The sequence below is a fragment of the Lampetra planeri genome, chromosome 32 (genome assembly GCF_965212315.1).
Source record: "Lampetra planeri chromosome 32, kcLamPlan1.2.h2, whole genome shotgun sequence".
Taxonomy (NCBI): Eukaryota; Metazoa; Chordata; class Hyperoartia; order Petromyzontiformes; family Petromyzontidae; genus Lampetra; species Lampetra planeri.
In genome coordinates, this window is record NC_136138.1 from 6,385,327 (window position 1) to 6,402,830 (window position 17,504).

Genomic DNA, 17,504 nt, shown 5'->3' on the forward strand with positions numbered 1-17,504 from the left:
CGGAGGTGCCAGGGGGAAGGACAATCAACTAAAGACAAACACAATAAATGAGTTTATGCATATTCTTAGGTTTTTTCGGTAAAGTCACGTAGGTAAAAAAATCTAAATTAATAAAAGTAAAATAACAAATAAAATACAAATCACGACGTTTCGGAGGCAACACAAGCTTCCGTGTTCAGGTGGAACCGTCACAGCAACGTCGTGATTTTTATTTTATTTTTATTTTACTTTTATTAATTTAGATTTTTTTACCTACGTGACTTTACCGAACAAAACCTAACAATATGAATACTTGCAGTCACGAAAGCTTCAAATCTAGAGTTTATGCATGTAAACACATGAAGGAAGACGGAAAATCGCCTCGCGTGGCTCGCCACACACACGAAAAAAATAACTGCTTCTCTGCAACTGCTCAAGGCGATTGGCATCACCACGCCGGTGTTCATTACATTTCTCCCCGCTTCAGCGAGCTTAGGCAGGTCAATTAAAACTCATAATAATTATAAATTATGTTAACAATACTGCTAATCAATCATTTAGGGCCCATTGCCAATCCACTAAATAAGAAACGTTTTTGTTATTTCTGGCATTGCATGGGACGCTGGCAAAGTGCTGGTGTGAAAGTTGGCAGCGCACCGGACTTGCAATACAGCGTTTGCCGGTTCGATCCCATCTCCCACGGTGCGGTAGTTCAAGCAACGGGGGCGAGTTTCTTAAATCCCCTCCCCACCCGGCTCCCCCCCCACCGCCCCCCAAACCCCTCCACCGCTTTTGTCCACCCAGCGGTGTAAACGATCGATAAGTTGCGTGGAGGAAGGTAAAGTGTGAGTACTCCAAGCTCTTCCAAGACAAGGCATCCAGCAAGCGTGGAAGCGTCGCGGTCTAAAATACTCTTCTCAAGATATTCTTAAGTTTTTTCGGTAAAGTCACGTAGGTAAAACAATTTAAATTAATAAAAGTAAAATAAAAATAAAATAAATATTTTACTTTTATTAATTTAAATTTTTTTACCTACGTGACTTTAGCGAAATAACCTAAGAATATGAATCCTTGCAGTCACGAAAGCTTCAAATCTAGAATTAATATCTTCTCAAGATGTCTCTCTCGAGCTCCCTCGACTGGAGGCCCTTCTGCCAGTCGTGGCGTGAGTGAGCTATTGCGGGGCTGAGCCGTCACCTTTCTCACTTGGCATTGTCATCGCTACTGGAGAAAGCAGAAAATAACAAATGGGCACATTTCCTTAAACCCCCCGCCTTTGGGCATTCAACATCATAAACATTTTATTTTATTTTACCAGGAAAGGCCCACTGAGCTACACAGCTCTTTCTTTATCAGGAGCGACCTGGCCACAAATGATAGCTCAAAGAAGCAGCTAGGACGCACGACGGTTACAAACAACACACACGCACACACGAAACGCGTACACAAACAACTCAGCAGTTCCTGCCCGGCGATTTGCTGATCGGCAGGTCATCTCGTGTGCTGGACTAAAGTGCGATGTGCGTACTCCACGCACCGCCTGCACGATGTCTCGGCCAGTGTGTGGAAGAGTAGGCCAATGACCTTCTACAGCGGAGCTCTCGAGCGCTCCCTCTAGTGGATGGCCCTCCTACCAACAACATCGACATGTGCAAGCATTTGCAGGGCTGCACCTTTACCTTCACAGCTCTAAACAAATATATAATGTTCACCTCTAAGCGAGTAAATGAATTCCCGTATATTATCTGCCCCCCCCCCCCATGTATATATTGCACATATACGTGATAGCGAGAAATAAGATAATCGAGCACTCCACTCCGGAAATCTAAGACGTTGATTTATCCGCGCGCTGCTCCGATGTCGACGCATATTTTGTTGCCTTTGTCACTTAGCGTCCAGATCCCGTGACCGATAAGTCAGGGAGGGCCGTCTGCCGTGCGCGTGTCAGAGGGGCGGATGATTTTTTTTATCCCACTCCACCCCCTCTCTTAGCCCCCACGGAATCAGGACACTCCGCTGGTCCCGCCGACGTTCTAGGTTCGATTGCCGGATGCTGCGTCACTCGTGAAGAACAAAGTGGGTTCGTGAGTGCAGTGAGTTGATGGTCACGGCTCAGTCACCCACGATAGCAGGACATTTCCCGTACAAATCTGAAGTAGTTGTTGTTGTTGTTCCAACTTTCATTTGGCAAGACCACTGTTCTGGTAATAAAAAAAACTGATTTACCAGACGAAAACATCCGTAGAGGAGCTCGGGTGGAAAATTGGAGAGCATCCGTCAGTGTGAAAGAGAGGTGACTGTTGGAAACATCTCACGACTAGTTCTAAGATATCTTCTTCTACGGGCAGTTTTTTTTCTTGTACCAAATTCCCGTCAAGGAGAGTTCCAAACGAACACTTCCACGTATGGCCTGACGATGGTAGCACAAAGATAAAAAAAAATTAACCCGTAAAAACAAAGTTTTTCACTATAAATCCTTTATATGCGTGCTCAATGGGCCACAACCCAGCCCACATTGGTTTTTGAAACGGGCGGCTAGAGTCCTCTCGTCCTCTGGCTTGAGATGGCTGCCACCTATGGGTCAGATGATTGTCTGCCAGCATTAAGCAATTGGTAATTAAATATTTTTAAAAAATTCCCTAAACAGTGTAAAATTTTGGAAAAAATTTTTCACGAAAATTCATTGTCACGCACAACGAGTCTGTGTGGAAAATGTCAGCTCGATTGGATCACGGGAAGTGGGTTAAAAAACGACCGAAAGATTTGCACGGTCATAAGCAAGCAAGCAAGCACGCAAGCAAGCAAGCAAGCGAACTTAATATAAAGGATTTAAAAAGTGAGACTTCACACAACATTCGGCACGCACAGGAATTGTTTCTTCAGTCCCCGTGAGCCCTCTTGCTCTGGCAGTCCATTACAATGTTCAAGCGATAGCAACTGAGAGAACAACTGATTATAAAACATATACACCACAGGTGAAGGTGCAGGCACAGCCCTGCAAGTGCCTGCTTACGCCACTGCTGGCGGCAAGGCCTCCACTAGAGGCTGCTCAAAGAGGGCTCCTCTCGAGAGGGAATTTTTGCCCTGCTCTTGCATGCTGGCTAGACATGTTTGAAGAAATGAAGCAGGATGAATCCACATTTTACCCCACCACACGTGGCCTGCCGATCCCCTGAATAACTGCTGTCTACCTATTTACACTGCGGTTGGGTGGACAGAGGCGGTGGTATGGTTTAGGGGGCTTAAGAAACTTGTGTTTGAACTGGAGGTGGAATCCAACCGGTGACCTCTGCATTGCACGTCCAGTGTGGTAGCCATTCCACCACAGTGGCAGCAACATAAACTAAACTATGTTTGTTTGGCCAGGTAAGGCCCACTTCGTTGAGCTATCAAATGATGATCTATCGAATGATAGCTCAACGAATTGGCTCATCGCGCGGACATTTATAGCAGTCACACGCACGTGGATCCTAAGTGTGGAGAGAACAACCGGAGGACCGGAAAGACAAATCCACGTGACCACGGAGAGAACATGCAGGGTCTGGATCGAACCCACGACTTCCTGCATACCAGGCGATTGAATTAACATCTCGCCACCGCGGCGCCCCATACAACATACAGCCAGTCTCCAGACCTTAATCCCATAGAAAATCTGTGGAGGGAGCTGAAGGTTCGAGTTGCCAAACGTCAGCCTCGAAACCTTAATGACTTGGAGAAGATCTGCAAAGAGGAGTGGGACAAAATTCCTCCTGAGATGTGTGCAAACCTGGTGGCCAACTACAAGAAACGTCTGACCTCTGTGATTGCCAACAAGGTTTTTGCCACCAAGTACTAATTCATGTTTTGCAGAGGGGTCAAATACTTATTTCCCTCATTAAAATGCAAATCAATTTCTAACATTTTCGACATGCGTTTTTCTGGATTTTGTTGTTGTTATTCTGTCTCTCACTGTTCAAATAAACCTACCATTAAAATTATAGACTGATCATTTCTTTGTCAGTGGGCAAACGTACAAAATCAGCAGGGGATCAAATATGTTTTCCCCTCACTATGCTATACCTATATAGACACACCAGCAACAACAACAATGGAAGAAATACAAAAAAAATTCAAAACATTGCACAACAGAGATGTGAATTGCTTTGGAATTATTGTTGTAACATTTTACACTGCTGTGCCGTAACAAAATTGCTGTATATGCGCATCGCGAGAAGTCTGCAGTGCAACAATCACAAAAATGACAACTCAAGGTGGAGTCCAAAAAATTGATGGCGATCATAAATAAAGTACCGGGTGTAATTTCTGCACAAATGTGACACTCGGTGTTCTGCAAAGAACAGACCCATATAAATATATTTTTCCAATAGGAATAAAAATCGGACAGTTTAAATTTGTATTGTTGTTAGTAGTATGTTTTTTTCAATATATATTTTTCGGCACGAGTGCAAAACGCTCTCGGTTTCACGCTACAAAGATGAGAGAAGAAATATCTTTGAACAAAAAATACAAAAAAAGTTTTGCGACTTAGCCAGCTTTACTCTTAGCCTTTGAACCCAAGGCAACTCGCGGTGCCAAGAAAGGCACAGAGCATCTCTCTCTCTCGCTCAACAACAACAAAAAAACCAGAAGGGACTTGGCAATCGCGAGAGGAATATATTTCCCGAAGGACGGCGATGAAAAGAGGGGTCGCGCCTGGGAGGTCATCTCGCCTCCTTTAACCCCACTCCATCCCGCGCGTCTAGCCAGAAGAACCATCACCGTCAGGACTTCCCGTAGATTTCTTTTCTTCGCCGCAACAGCCAACCCCCCCACACACACTCCCCTCTTTTTGGAGAAAATGTGGCTCGCGTTAAAGGCGGTGGGGGGGGGGGGTGTCTGGGGGGCCGCTGCAACTCGCCAAGCGCGGCGATGGTGAAGGGGTCGAAAACACGAAGGCACGCAGGCAGGCTCAACTTATTTGCGATGGAGCTCCGCGTAGATAAGTGAACCCCTCCCCTCGCCCCCCCCCCTCCCCACCGCTATGACTTCAACAAATTAAATTCCATAAATTCAGCCGGCCCGAGTCACCCTTATCATTCCACGGCTCGATTAAGATAGCCGCCTAAAGCGGCGCAGAGAGTACATTCGATATTTAATGGGTGCCGTAAAATCGAAAATAGTACTTCAACAAGTCTACACCCCACCACCCCCCTCGCCTCGCCGCCCCCCTCCCCCAATACCCGGGGAGAAAAAAGAAAAAAAAATCACTCACGCGTATTTATAGTCGCCGATGTTGAAAAATGTGGCGAAATGTTGCATCGGATTAAATATATATATTTTTTACAAAAAAAAATCGCGCGAGCATAGTAATCTCGTTATGAATGAACAATTCAAATTTGTTTTGCTCCGATGAAACGTAAAACGATTCACGACTCGCGTACTCCTAAAATACGCGGCACTTGACCCGTTCCGTTTGACAAATTGCTTACTGGATACCCCCCCCACCGAAAAGCCATATTTTTATTTTCTATATTTATATTCGCTCCACTGTTGGGGAAATGACTCAACGGGTGCAATTTTCAACGGCTGGAGGTCGTGGGGGAGAGAGAGGGGGGGGCGGCGAAGTCAAAGTCCTTTGTCGGAGGTCAAGCTGTTTAAAAGACAGAGGTCACAGGTTAAATATGACCAGCAGAACAGGGGGTCACGCTCTCATCTACCAAGTGAAATATCGCCCCCCTTCTCCTGCCCCCGCCCCCGCACTGCGCCCCCCCCCCCCCGCCACCCCCCACTAAATCCCACTTCCTACAAACATTCTCCCCACTCGTCGGGAGAGCCTCACCCACACATGCAACGGCTACGCACCGCCTCGTTCCATTAGCACATTTCCTTCGTGCGCTGGGCAGCTTCCGAAAAGTAACAAATATTATTATATTACGCGGGAGCGGTGCCCGGTATTGTTTTAGAAAACGCAAAGTGCGTCAGTAATGAGTCAGGCCTCGTTATCAGTGGAGTAAACACGCGCTCAAGTGAATGAATCGATTGATAGGTGGACAAAACGCAAGTGCTTCCAATGCATTAAGTCGTTAAATTCATTCTTCGCCTGGGCCTTTGTCTAAATGCGGTTGTTTGTTTTTTGCTGTGCTTGTTAGCTGTGGGCGGGTCTGATTAATGCCGCCCGTGTACACGGGCACGCGCGCGCGAATGTCCGCACGAAGCCCCTCCCTCTCTCTCTCGCTTGCGTTTGCGAGGTGGCCAAGAGATCAATGGTGTTTTGGCGGTACAGGAGATGCATTCTTCAATATGTCCTTGTTCATCTTCCAGTGATATCCCCGTCGCACGCGCGTGGTTTTCTCGCGAGGTTATTCGCCGTTCTTCCCGCACGCCAGACACTTGTGAATGGAATTGGCCAAACAACCAGAATCTGGGCCGTTCTTCAGAAACAATGTTTTGACGTTGTGAGGCTTCCCCGGGTAAACAAACATCCTTATTATTCCTACTACCATTAAGCGCTCTGAAATAGCACATTCCCATGAAACTATGTTGGGAAACAAATGTGGTCAACACCACCTTTGTCTCGCCAGTGCTATTGTTCCAAACGCCGCGCCAAATAGTGAGGCTGAGTCGTGAGCGGGAATCGAACGCGGGTCGTTGGGTTCGTAGGACAGTTCGCTAACCGATAAACTACCACTCCCCACACACACGCACAGCACAAAGACCTCCTATAGTCTTCAACAAACTGTTGGGGCAAGTGCTGTTAGCGAGCACCAATGAAGGCCGGCACGGCACACGGGGGGTGGGAGGCCAGCACCACGCCCAGCCGCCTTTGTCTCCCTAGTGGCGATGTTTACACACCGCACCAGGTACTCGTTTGAGACTGAGTCGACCTAAGTAAAGCCTAGGACCGGTTCAGATAATCGCCACCAGCGTTGGTGACCGTGAGCAGGAATCAAATGCGGGTGGTCGGCCGGGTTTGCAGCGCACGACCACTCCCTCGACACACACACACCACAAAGACAAAGATCGCCCGTATAGCCTTTAACAGGCTATGGGGGCCAAGTGCTGTTAGCGAGCACCGCACGCACCTACACACGCACACACCGGCGCACGCTGTCACAAGCGCGCACGCTTGATTCCGAATTCACCGCCCTAACATCCCGCGGAAAACATTAACTGCGATGTCAGCTCCTGGGTCAGCTGCGGGAGGGAAGAATTCACTTAACCGGGCCCCGTATTGGCCTGTTCCGTTCAATCACGGAGGCGCGCCGCGGTGCAGGCGACAAACAATCCGGCCTCTCTCGCTCGGCAAATCCAATCCCCCCAGCGTGGCCCCCTTGCCTCTCCCATCGGTGCAGACGCTCAGAGTCGCTGGCTGCACCGGACGTGGCCTATAACCCCCCAACCCTCACTCCGCTGCCCTCCCCATTAATCACAGCGGCCCGGCGTTGTTTTTTTTTGTGTTCGTTAGCGACCAAAACATATTTTCGAAAGGATTTCGTTTTTTTTTTTTACGAGACGTTCGTTTCTTCATTAACGCCGCGCGAATGTTAATACGCAGGGCGACTGTGTCGTACAACTCGACGTGGAAGGGTCACAATTCGACGGATGCTCTTCCCGCGAGGGCTCTGCGTCATCAGGTACAATTGCTCAATCCAGTGCTGGATGAAGGTCTCCCCCGCACACGCCACGCACTTCTCTGCGAGCAACCCACACACATTGTTGGGGAGGAGGGGGGGGGGGTCGAGGTACTCGACAAAATTTGCAACAGTTTAAAAAAAGAAAACTAAAATCAATGCAGTAAATTGTGGCCAGCTCAGCAGTTGCAGCCCGAGTTGTTAAGCACTGCAGTGACGCGTCCCACTTGCCCCCACCTCCAACAGACCCCCGCCCCCGATCGATCGATGGCCGTGAAGTGGACCAAGGGTCCCCTTTCTCTCCAGCAACATTAATTGAGAGGGCCGCGCGGTGTACGGTTAGCCGCCGCTGTCCAGAGCCGGGAGACCAGGCGGTTGCACGTGGCTAGGAGATGTTAACTACCTCGCCTGGTATGCAGGAGGTCGTGGTTTCGATCCAGACCCTGACGCCTGTTAATTTGTAGTTGGCGTGTTTCTCTTGCACGTGGTCACCTCGATTTTTCTCGGGGTCTTCCGTTTTTTTCCCCCTTACACATTTAGAAAACACGCGTTTAGAGTATTGGCTGCTACACATTTCCACATGGTAAGCCACTTCGTTGAGCTATCATATGTGGCTTGTTGCTTATGAAGGAAGCTATATAGCTCAGTGGGCCTTACATGATAGAATAAAAACGCCGTGTATGATCTATAAACTTCCATGCGAGCTGTATCACCTATAGACTCTACACATAACGACCCGTAGACTTACACGGTTTTCATAGACTCACACAGAACCCATAGACTGACTCAGAACCTATTGTTTAACACAAAGATTATACACTAACATTGGACCAATATACTATAACACATGACCCTTAGACTAACACAGGAGCCATCGACGATCATGGATCCATAGACTAACACAGGGTCTATAGAATAATGCAAAAACCCACAAACGAACACAAGACCCACGGTCTAACACAAAACCCACAGAATCACACGTGACTGAATAAAGTACGGGTCGCTTGTAGATTGCAGTGTAACGCTTAAGTATACGTTCATCCTGCAGTGGATAGATCAAGGCTAACGGTGCCGATGAAGGTCGTGTAGATGACACATGTGGCAGATGTTTCTCTCTCTCTCTCGTTGTTCCTGTTTTGGAGTGAGGATGGATAGCGGGAGGTGGCGGAGGGAGCGGAGGAAATTTAATTGGCAACAAGGATTTGGGCTAACCGCATCGGAAGTGGCTTTCAGAAGCGTTACTGAAACATCCCCTTCACTGAAACCCTTATTAATTGGGAATCCCGGGGGCTTTAACTAGGAGCGAAGGCAAGGACAGGGTAAAGTAAGGGCAATTAATCACTCAGATGAGGGTGGAGAGGCAAATTCAGGAGGTGGAGAGTGAGTGGGGAGGGCACGTCATTTGCACATTTACAGAGTGCACCCATGAAACATAAACATGAATGAGAAGAATTTACAGCCCTTTGTCAATGAGCTGCTGCAAGAAGGCCTCAATTATGCCGTGTCGGTCATGGGAGATGTTTGACCGTACTTCAGCAGAGCTGGTCAGCGCGTGTTGGTGAAGCGAGGACCGGTTCAGATATTACTCGCCGCCGATGTTAGCCGTCGCCCGGAAAATCAAACTCGCGTCGCCGGGATTCACAGCGCGGTGTGCTAACTGCTGCGCCACCGCTCCACACATCTAGCGGTTTTTACTGGAGAGGACGTGATGCAGATGCAGATGCAGCGAGCGATTCCGGGCGTGTGTGAAGTATTTGGCTGCGATACGTTTCCACGTGATAAGCCACTTCGTTGAGCGATCATTTGTGGCCAGGTCGCTTCTAAACAATTGCTATATAGGCTCAGTGGGCCTTACCCTGGTAAAGTAAAACAAGTTAATAGTTTAGTTTACAAGCGCCACGCCTGCTATGTGTGGTCCTGACGGATGGGGGGAGGGGGGTTCGGGCTTCTTGGGTACACTTTTAAAAGCGCCACGCGTGTTAGGGGTGGCTGTGGCGGGGAGAGGGGTCGGTCAGGCTTCTTGGGTGCACTTTTAAAAGCGCCACGCGTGATATGTGTGGTCCTGGTGGGAGGGGGGTTATTGGGTACACTTTTAAAATCGCCACGCGTGTTAGTGGTGACTGCGGCTGGGGATGGGGGTCAGGTTTTTTGGGTGTACATTTAAAAGCGCCACACGTGTTCGGGGTGGCGGGCATGGTGGGGAGGGGGGGTGTGGAGGAAGGGTGGGGGTAGGTGCTAGGGGTAAGGGGGGGGCTGCAGGGGAGGGGGGCTCTCACCTGCTTCGCGGAGAGGACGTAGAGGTGGCGGCGGTCGGGCGCGAACGCCATGTCTCGGAGCAGCGGCTCACCGGGCGAGGCGCGCAGCTCGTCGTAGAGCACCGCTCCGCCCTCCCACGCCCCGTCCACGCGGATCTGAGGACGCGCACATCATCATTATCATCATCATCGTCAGCAGCAGCAGCAGCCATTCGTGGTCAATCTACTGCTAGATGAACGCCTCGCGGCGCGCCCTTCACTATCCGTCGCGACTGCATCCAGCAGCCTGACGCACGGGCGTAATTCGTCGCTCCATCTCCAAGGCGGTAGAGGCCACAGTCTCTCTAGTTTATCGATAGCAAAACTTAGAGGTTTTTGTTTGGAGGGGTGTGGAGGGTTCAATGACGTGACAGCAACGAGGCTAAGATGAAGCCGGCAACCTATGTTCGATTTCCGGCCAACACCAGTGCCGAGTGATACCTGAACAGGTCCTGCGACTCTCCGCTTGACCAAACCTCACTGACAATTTTTTGACGAAGTACGATCCCACGACCACCCCCCCCCCCCCCGCCATGAGCGACGCGGCTTGTGGAGGCATTCCTCTAGCAACGGATTGACGAAGGCTTCTAAATTGTGTGTTGTCCACGTGTTGGGATCACGTGACTCTTGCGGCCACGAGAGGTGCTGTAGTCACAACAAAGTGAACGAATCTTCTTGGATTTCGGTAAAGTCACGTAGAATGGAAATAATAAAATAATTCTCACGACGTTTCGGCCACAACGCAAGCAGCCGTCCTCAGGTGGAGAACAGGTCTGTCGAGAAGACAGAGTCTGAATGACACACCCCAGACTCTGTCTTCTCGACAGACCTGCTCCCCACCTGAGGACGGCTGCTTGCGTTGTGGCCAAAACGTCGTCAGAATTATTTTATTATTTCCATTCTACGTGACTTTACCGAAAGAACCAAGAAGATGAATCCCTGCAGTCAGGAAAGCTTTAAATCGAAATAAAGTGAACGAAACAAACCGAAGACTTTGAGAATCACGACTCACGCAGAGTATTTGTACCAGCTTGGGGCGGCACTCATCCAGCAGTGGATAGCGGCGCCAACGACGAAGACATGATGTGACGTCGAGAGTTTCCCACTCAATGTTAGCGTGGTGTTCGCTTGCTGCAATGGTCACGAATTTCAATATTATCATCCTGGCATCTCTATCTGAGATGAACTCATTGCTTGGTAATGACCACTGCATTCACACTTTGTGATAATGCCGTTAGCGAAGCCATTTGTGACCGGAACTACAGAATGGCATTGTGTGTAAAGACTTACATTTCAAGATAGCAAACGCAATTAAAATCGTCGCTTTTGTCAAATAAGTTTTAAATGCCACTCACTTGTGTCATGCATAATTTGATTTTAGATGGCTTACTGGACTTTCCACTGAATATAGTTCTGGTTGGTTAGGAGTCATGTTTATAAACTGTTTTTGTTCTATGCAGCCCCTTGTAAACGCTCCCTTCTCATGTAACGTACTCGCCTCCTGAGCAAGGCCACCATGAACATTCAATGGACATTACCCAAATACAAACTTACGGACCGATTGGCTCCTATTTACAACCCTGAACCAGCTATGTAAATTCTCCACATTTCTACGACAGGGGTGACTTTATCCATTGGATAACCGCTGCCGACTTCCCCTCCTACCCACCCCCCACGAAGTTGCACTTATTTTAATCGACACCGAAGAAATGATCGGCTGAGTTGAGCTCTCCCTCTCTCTCTGACCGGCATTTGAACTCGCAACCTTCTGATCGCGAGCCAAGTGCTGCTCTTGACTCCTCTGCGGTTTCACCCCACCAGCGTCCTGAATCGTGTCTGACGCCAGTCACTTGGCAGATGGCTATCGGCTCCCTGTAATATTTTTTTTTTGCCGAGACAAATGTAAATGTGGGCGTCTGTCTATTTGGCTATTCAAATTCGTTTTCCATCGTTTTGAACTTTGAGTAACATCCCTCGGCGCCTCGACGTCTGTGTATCTCACGGTCGAAGAATAAAACGTGGGATGAATGAATGAACTAATGCATTTTTAAAATGATAATTTTATTTTTTGCCCGTGCATAAAATTAATTACGCGATTCAAAAGAAATGCAAAATCGGTCCCCCTCTTTTCTTCTTTTTAAATCACACTTATGGGACATCGGTCTGCAGATGGCTGAGATTAAATAAAAGTTCGAACGTTTGCGTGAGCGCCGCGCGTTCGTAAAACTTCGCGCTCGCCAAAATAAATAACACGTGCGCTCCGCAGCAGCAGCAACAGCAGCAACAACAGTGCCATCTGCACGAATCGCCCAATGTTTTTTTTTTAATAACCAAACACCAGGAGCGATAAAAGAACGACGATCACATCAACAACAATGAAGGTGGCGTGAATGTGAATGCGTGTGTACGTGTGTTGGAGCGCAATTCACGACTCCGAGGCAGGTTTCTGTTAGGGGTTCACGCCACGTTTATTAAGGACCAGTGGCGGCTCCTGCAAAATCTCTCAGGGGGGGGGCAAATGTCTGGATGATTGATAAGGATAAGGTCCACCCATGCAATGGATAAATTAACAGCTTAAGCATGTAAAGGCAACTTCACTTCTTTAATACTAATGAAAAATAAAGTGACTCTTACAATACATCTTGTTTGTTTCTATACTCACTATTAAAACAAACCACTCAAGTTTCTTTTATTAAAGATTCCACTAGGTGGCGACAAATTATATTGTTGGATGAAACGTGCTTACGTATGATGACGTAAGCACGTATGATGACGTAAGCACGTTAGGGCGAGCCCTCCCGGAAGCCATAGAGAATGCATTGCAGCGCCCCCGTTCGAAAAAAAACATCTTTGAATGTAAGTCTATGGGACCACTCGGGGCGATTCTCAGCTGGAGGGAAATCGCCCAAAAAGAGGCGGTACTCCACAGAACGTAGCATGACGCTGATTGGACTATATCCAGAGGCTGACAGAGACGGCTAGCGTGACTCTGTGGTTGAATGACATTGGTGGTGCGTCGCCCAATCGCCCTAATGAAGAAACCGCCCCTGTTAAGGACTTACGCCAGGTTTAGTAAGGGCTTACGCCGAACCAAAACCCCCCTAGCCGATAACTCCCCAGGGGACAGGGTACTGGGATCTCTTCACCCCGGCTAACTCGGCTCTCCTCCCTGCCCCGGGCCAGGACTACCCCAACCTCGGCCGGTCGGGCGGAGTAGCCTCCCCTAGCCTCGTGTGAGGATCAACTACCCGAGTCCCCACTCCTACCCCCGACGAACCCCGGTTACATCCCGGGTCCCCCTTTAAATACCCCCCCCCCCTGGGGGCATGACGTCACCGTCCCCCAAGGCCCACCTGACGTTACGTTCTGCGACGCCACTCTCTCCGAGCGCGAGCGTGACGTGATGTCACCCACTACACCTCTACACGTGTGTGTGGGGAGCGGTGGCGTAGCGGTTAGCGCGCTGCTGCTACGAAACCGGCCACCCGAGTAACATGAACCGGTCCTGGGTCTCCCCTAGGTCGACTCGGCCTCAAATGAGTGCCTGGTGCGGTTTGTAAAAACATCGCCACTGGGGAGACAAAGGCGGCCTTTATAGGTGCTCGCTCACAGCAAAAGTCTGTTCAGGTTATAGGGGGAATCTTTGTCTTCGTATTTTTTTTTTTTCTACGAGCACAAAAGACAAACGATGACTGTTTCACAACCCGCCCCACCGCCACGTAGTCGATACTACATCAAATACACCTGTTGGGGCAGGTGCTGTTAGCGAGCACCTATTAAGGGCGGAACCTAGATGGATGGTGTGCTCAGCAACGAACCCCCGATGCCCTTAGTCTCCCAAATACCACCAGCTGCTGATGCTTTCGCACTGCACCAAGATACCCATTTAAGGCTGAGTCGACCTAGGGGGTGGCCAACGGCAAGTTGTGACAGCATTGGTATAAACATGGGCATTTTCGTTCTTTTGCCTATCATGTGTATCAGACCCCCCCTCCCCCTCTCTCTCCATTGTGTTGGCGTGTGCAGTAATTGGCCGCTTGCGCACAAGCGCTTCCACGTCCGTCGCCCACCCTTTTGGCCTCGCCCCCCCCCCCGCCCCCCCCTCCCTCCCGATACGTTCCATTCATTGGCTACCATAGTCTGATGAGCTCCCCCTAAGTTTGTACCCATCATCATTTTCGTTCTTTTGTCTATCATGTGTATTAGACCTCCCCTCCTCCTCTCTGCCCATTGTGTTGGCGGGTGCAGTAGCTGGCCGCTTGCGCACAATCGCTCCATTGTGTTGGCGTGTGCAGTAATTGGCCGCTTGCGCACAAGCGCTTCCACGTCCATCGCCCACCCTTTTGGCCTCGCCCCCCCTCCCTCCCGATACGTTCCTTTCATTGGCTACCATAGTCTGATGAGCTCCCCCCTCCCTCTCCCTCCCCCCTCAACTCGCTTTTAAGGGATTACATCTTGAATCATTGCCTCACTTGATACAGCTAATCTGGCTGTGACGGTCCCACCTGATGACGGAGACTTGTGTTGCCTCCGAAACGTCGTGATTTTTGTTTTTATTTTATTTTACTTTCTACGTGACTTTACCGAAAAAACCTAAGAAGAAGTTGTGACACCGCTTGCCGGTGACGTTAGCCGTGTTCCGGGATTTTAAGTCTGGTCGCCAGGGAGGTTTGCAAACCCTCACCGACTAAACACACGCAATGGTCCACCCATATAACCTTCACGAGATTGTTGGGACAAATGCTGTTTGCGAGCACCTATTAAGGCCTGACCTAATAGGTATTCGCCACGCCTGGCCACCTTTGCCTCCCCACTGCTGATATTTACACACTGTACCCAGCTACTAACTTAAGACAGAGTCGACTTACCCAGTGCCCTGTTTGGATCTCACTCGCCGCTGGCGTTTTGTCTCTTTTCTTTTTTACTGTGGCCAGGATTCAAACTCAGTTTCACAACTCGGTGAGCTATCAACCGCGCCACCGCTTCCGTGCGTCCACGCACCGCGGCAGATACTAACATTTGAGGCCCAGTCAACTTAGTGCGAGGCCGGTTATTATTTTAGTTTTCGTGACGTCGCTCGCCACCTGTGGCTGGGAATTGAACTCGCGCCGTCGCCACGCGTTGCACCAACGAACGCGCACTCGTGCTGGGTGGGCGTGCAGCAGAACAGTTGTTTCGATTTAAAGCTTTCGTGACTGCAGGGATTCATCTTCTTGGTTATTTCGGTAAAGTCACGTAGAAGGGAAATAATAAAATAATAACAATAAAACATAAAAAAATATATATGTTTTAATTTTTATTATTTTCTTATTTCTCGGCACCTCCTGCCCCCAGGGCTCGTTACGCTCCTGATGTACGTGTGCATCATTCCCTCTTCCTCCAGGATAATTGTGAGATATTTCACACATCTCACGAATAAATGTCGCGGGTTTTTGTTTTGCTTGGTATACCTTAGGTGGGGTGGGGGGGGTCAACCCGACACAACTCGCACACGAATCGACGCTTCGTCTGGCGCTTGAAGTAACGACGGAAAGAGAGAGAGAGAGAGTAGTGGTAGTCGTAGCAGATACTTGCGTCCCGTGCTGCATATCTGGAGTTTGTATGCCTCTCCCCCACCCCCGGGTGGATTTTTCTCCGGCCCCTCCGGTTTTTCCCTTCCACATTTAGAATCAACATCACGCGTTTAGAGCATTTACACGTGATGATGATGATGAGAAGTCACTTCCGTCGAGCTATCATTTGAGAGGGCCAGGTCCTTCTGACAGGAGAGCTGTAGAGCTCAGTGGGCCTTAAAATTAAAGCTAAAAGTAAAGAATAGATTTCGATTTAAAGCTGTCGTGACTGCAGGGATTCATCTTCTTGTTTCTTTCGGTAAAGTCACGTGGAAGGGAAATAATAAAATAATAACAATAAAACATAATAAAATAATTCTCACGACGTTTCGGCCACAACGCAAGCAGCCGTCCTCAGGTGAAGAACAGGTCTGTCTGTGTTCATTCAGACACTGTCTTTCCGACAGACCTGTTCTTCACCTGAGGTGCTGTTAGCGAGGTGATGTTAACAGTATCTGAATGAACACAGACAGACCTGTTCTTCACCTGAGGACGGCTGCTTGCGTTGTGGCCGAAATGTCGTGAGAATTATTTTATTATGTTTTATTTTTATAATTTTATTATTTCCCTTCTACGTGACTTTACCGAAAGAACCAAGAAGAAGAACAGTTGTTGTTGTTGTTGTTTCCGTCCTCTGTGTTGTGGTTGTTACATTGCGTGAGAGCCCGTGGGGGCGGATGCGAGGGCGGCGGCGGGGGTGGGGACCGCCTTTTGACAAGGACGTTAGGACAGGCAAGACGCGCAGAGAGCATTTGAAAAGCGGTCGTAACGGCGTAATAATACACTCAGAGCCCACGGGAATGTTTAGGAAAATAAATGAAAGTGCTCCACTTGGCATGAGCATAGGACACGAAAAAAAACACACAAGCTGCTCCCGCGAAAGAACAGACACGGCGCCGATGATTCGCGCAGCTTTATCACCAAACTCCTGACAATTTGGGACGATAGTCGTTATAGATATATATATAGAGAGAGAGATAAAGGTGCACCCCCTGCAATTCCTCGCCCACAACACGACTGCTCGTGGTAAGGACATCCGCGTGGGTTGATCTCTCAACGCTGGCCAGACCGTCCCACAGGAGATGTGGAGTAGCCACGGTTTACCCCACCATCATCGCTGCCGCGACCACACTGGTCAACAACAACAAAAACATGTTTTTCTGGCATGGACTTTTGCAGCTGTTTTAGACTAATTTCAGGGTGCTGATTCCAAATCTGATCTCAGATTTGCTCTATCACATCTCATTTTTATGCTATCGGCATACCCCATTTTCATTGATTTTACCCGAAATTAACTCTGTCACTTATGATTGCAAGTTGTTGCGAGTCAGTGACTGCTTTAGTGTTAAAATATGGTGCTGTATTTTTAGGATAGTGTGTTTATAATATAATTTGATGTAGATATCCACATTTATTTAATACTTTTCTTCTGCAGTTTTTATTGAAAATGCAATATTTGATATCTCAAAAACCTGATGTGATCGACAAAAACTGATGCCAGATTTGGAATCAGCACCCCAAAATTGCCTTAAAACCATTGGAAAAGCTTATGCCAGAAAAAGTGTGTTGACCAGTGTAATAGACGAAAACTGCGGCGTGCGGATTTCCACCGACCGAGGAGCACCGAGGAGGTGAGTGGGTTCCGCTTCGACTGCCGCGTGGAGCGATCGAATCGAACCGGCGACCTCTGAGTTGCAAGTCCAGCGCGCTGCTGACCCTCACGGCACAGCAAGACATGTAACTCTGATTCAACTATGTAGAGTGATACCTCGGTTTACGTCGAGGATGCGTTCCTGAAAAGAGACAGGACGGACGGTGACGCTGTCAGCGACGCGAGTGTGGGTTAGGACGACGCACGTCAAGGTAGTCGTGTTCATACAGTGGACTTGCCGATGACTGGTATCAGCGGTGTCAAGATCGACCTCTGTGGATGAGGCTCGTGAAGGACGCTACTACTGGGCAGTTGGAGGCAGTCGCCCTCCAACAACAACGGAGGGCGGAGGAGCGAC

General features: G+C 48.9%; 1 protein-coding gene across 1 annotated transcript in view; it reads right to left on the bottom strand.

Moving 5' to 3' along the window:
- The window catches only part of LOC144729503 (plexin-A1-like), a 156,120-nt gene that overhangs the window by 49,613 nt on the left and 89,003 nt on the right, over positions 1–17,504 (bottom strand). The window contains exon 6 of the mRNA XM_078609839.1: positions 9,866–10,000. Coding sequence (XP_078465965.1) covers positions 9,866–10,000 — 135 coding nt within the window. The remainder of the gene's footprint in view (positions 1–9,865; positions 10,001–17,504) is intronic.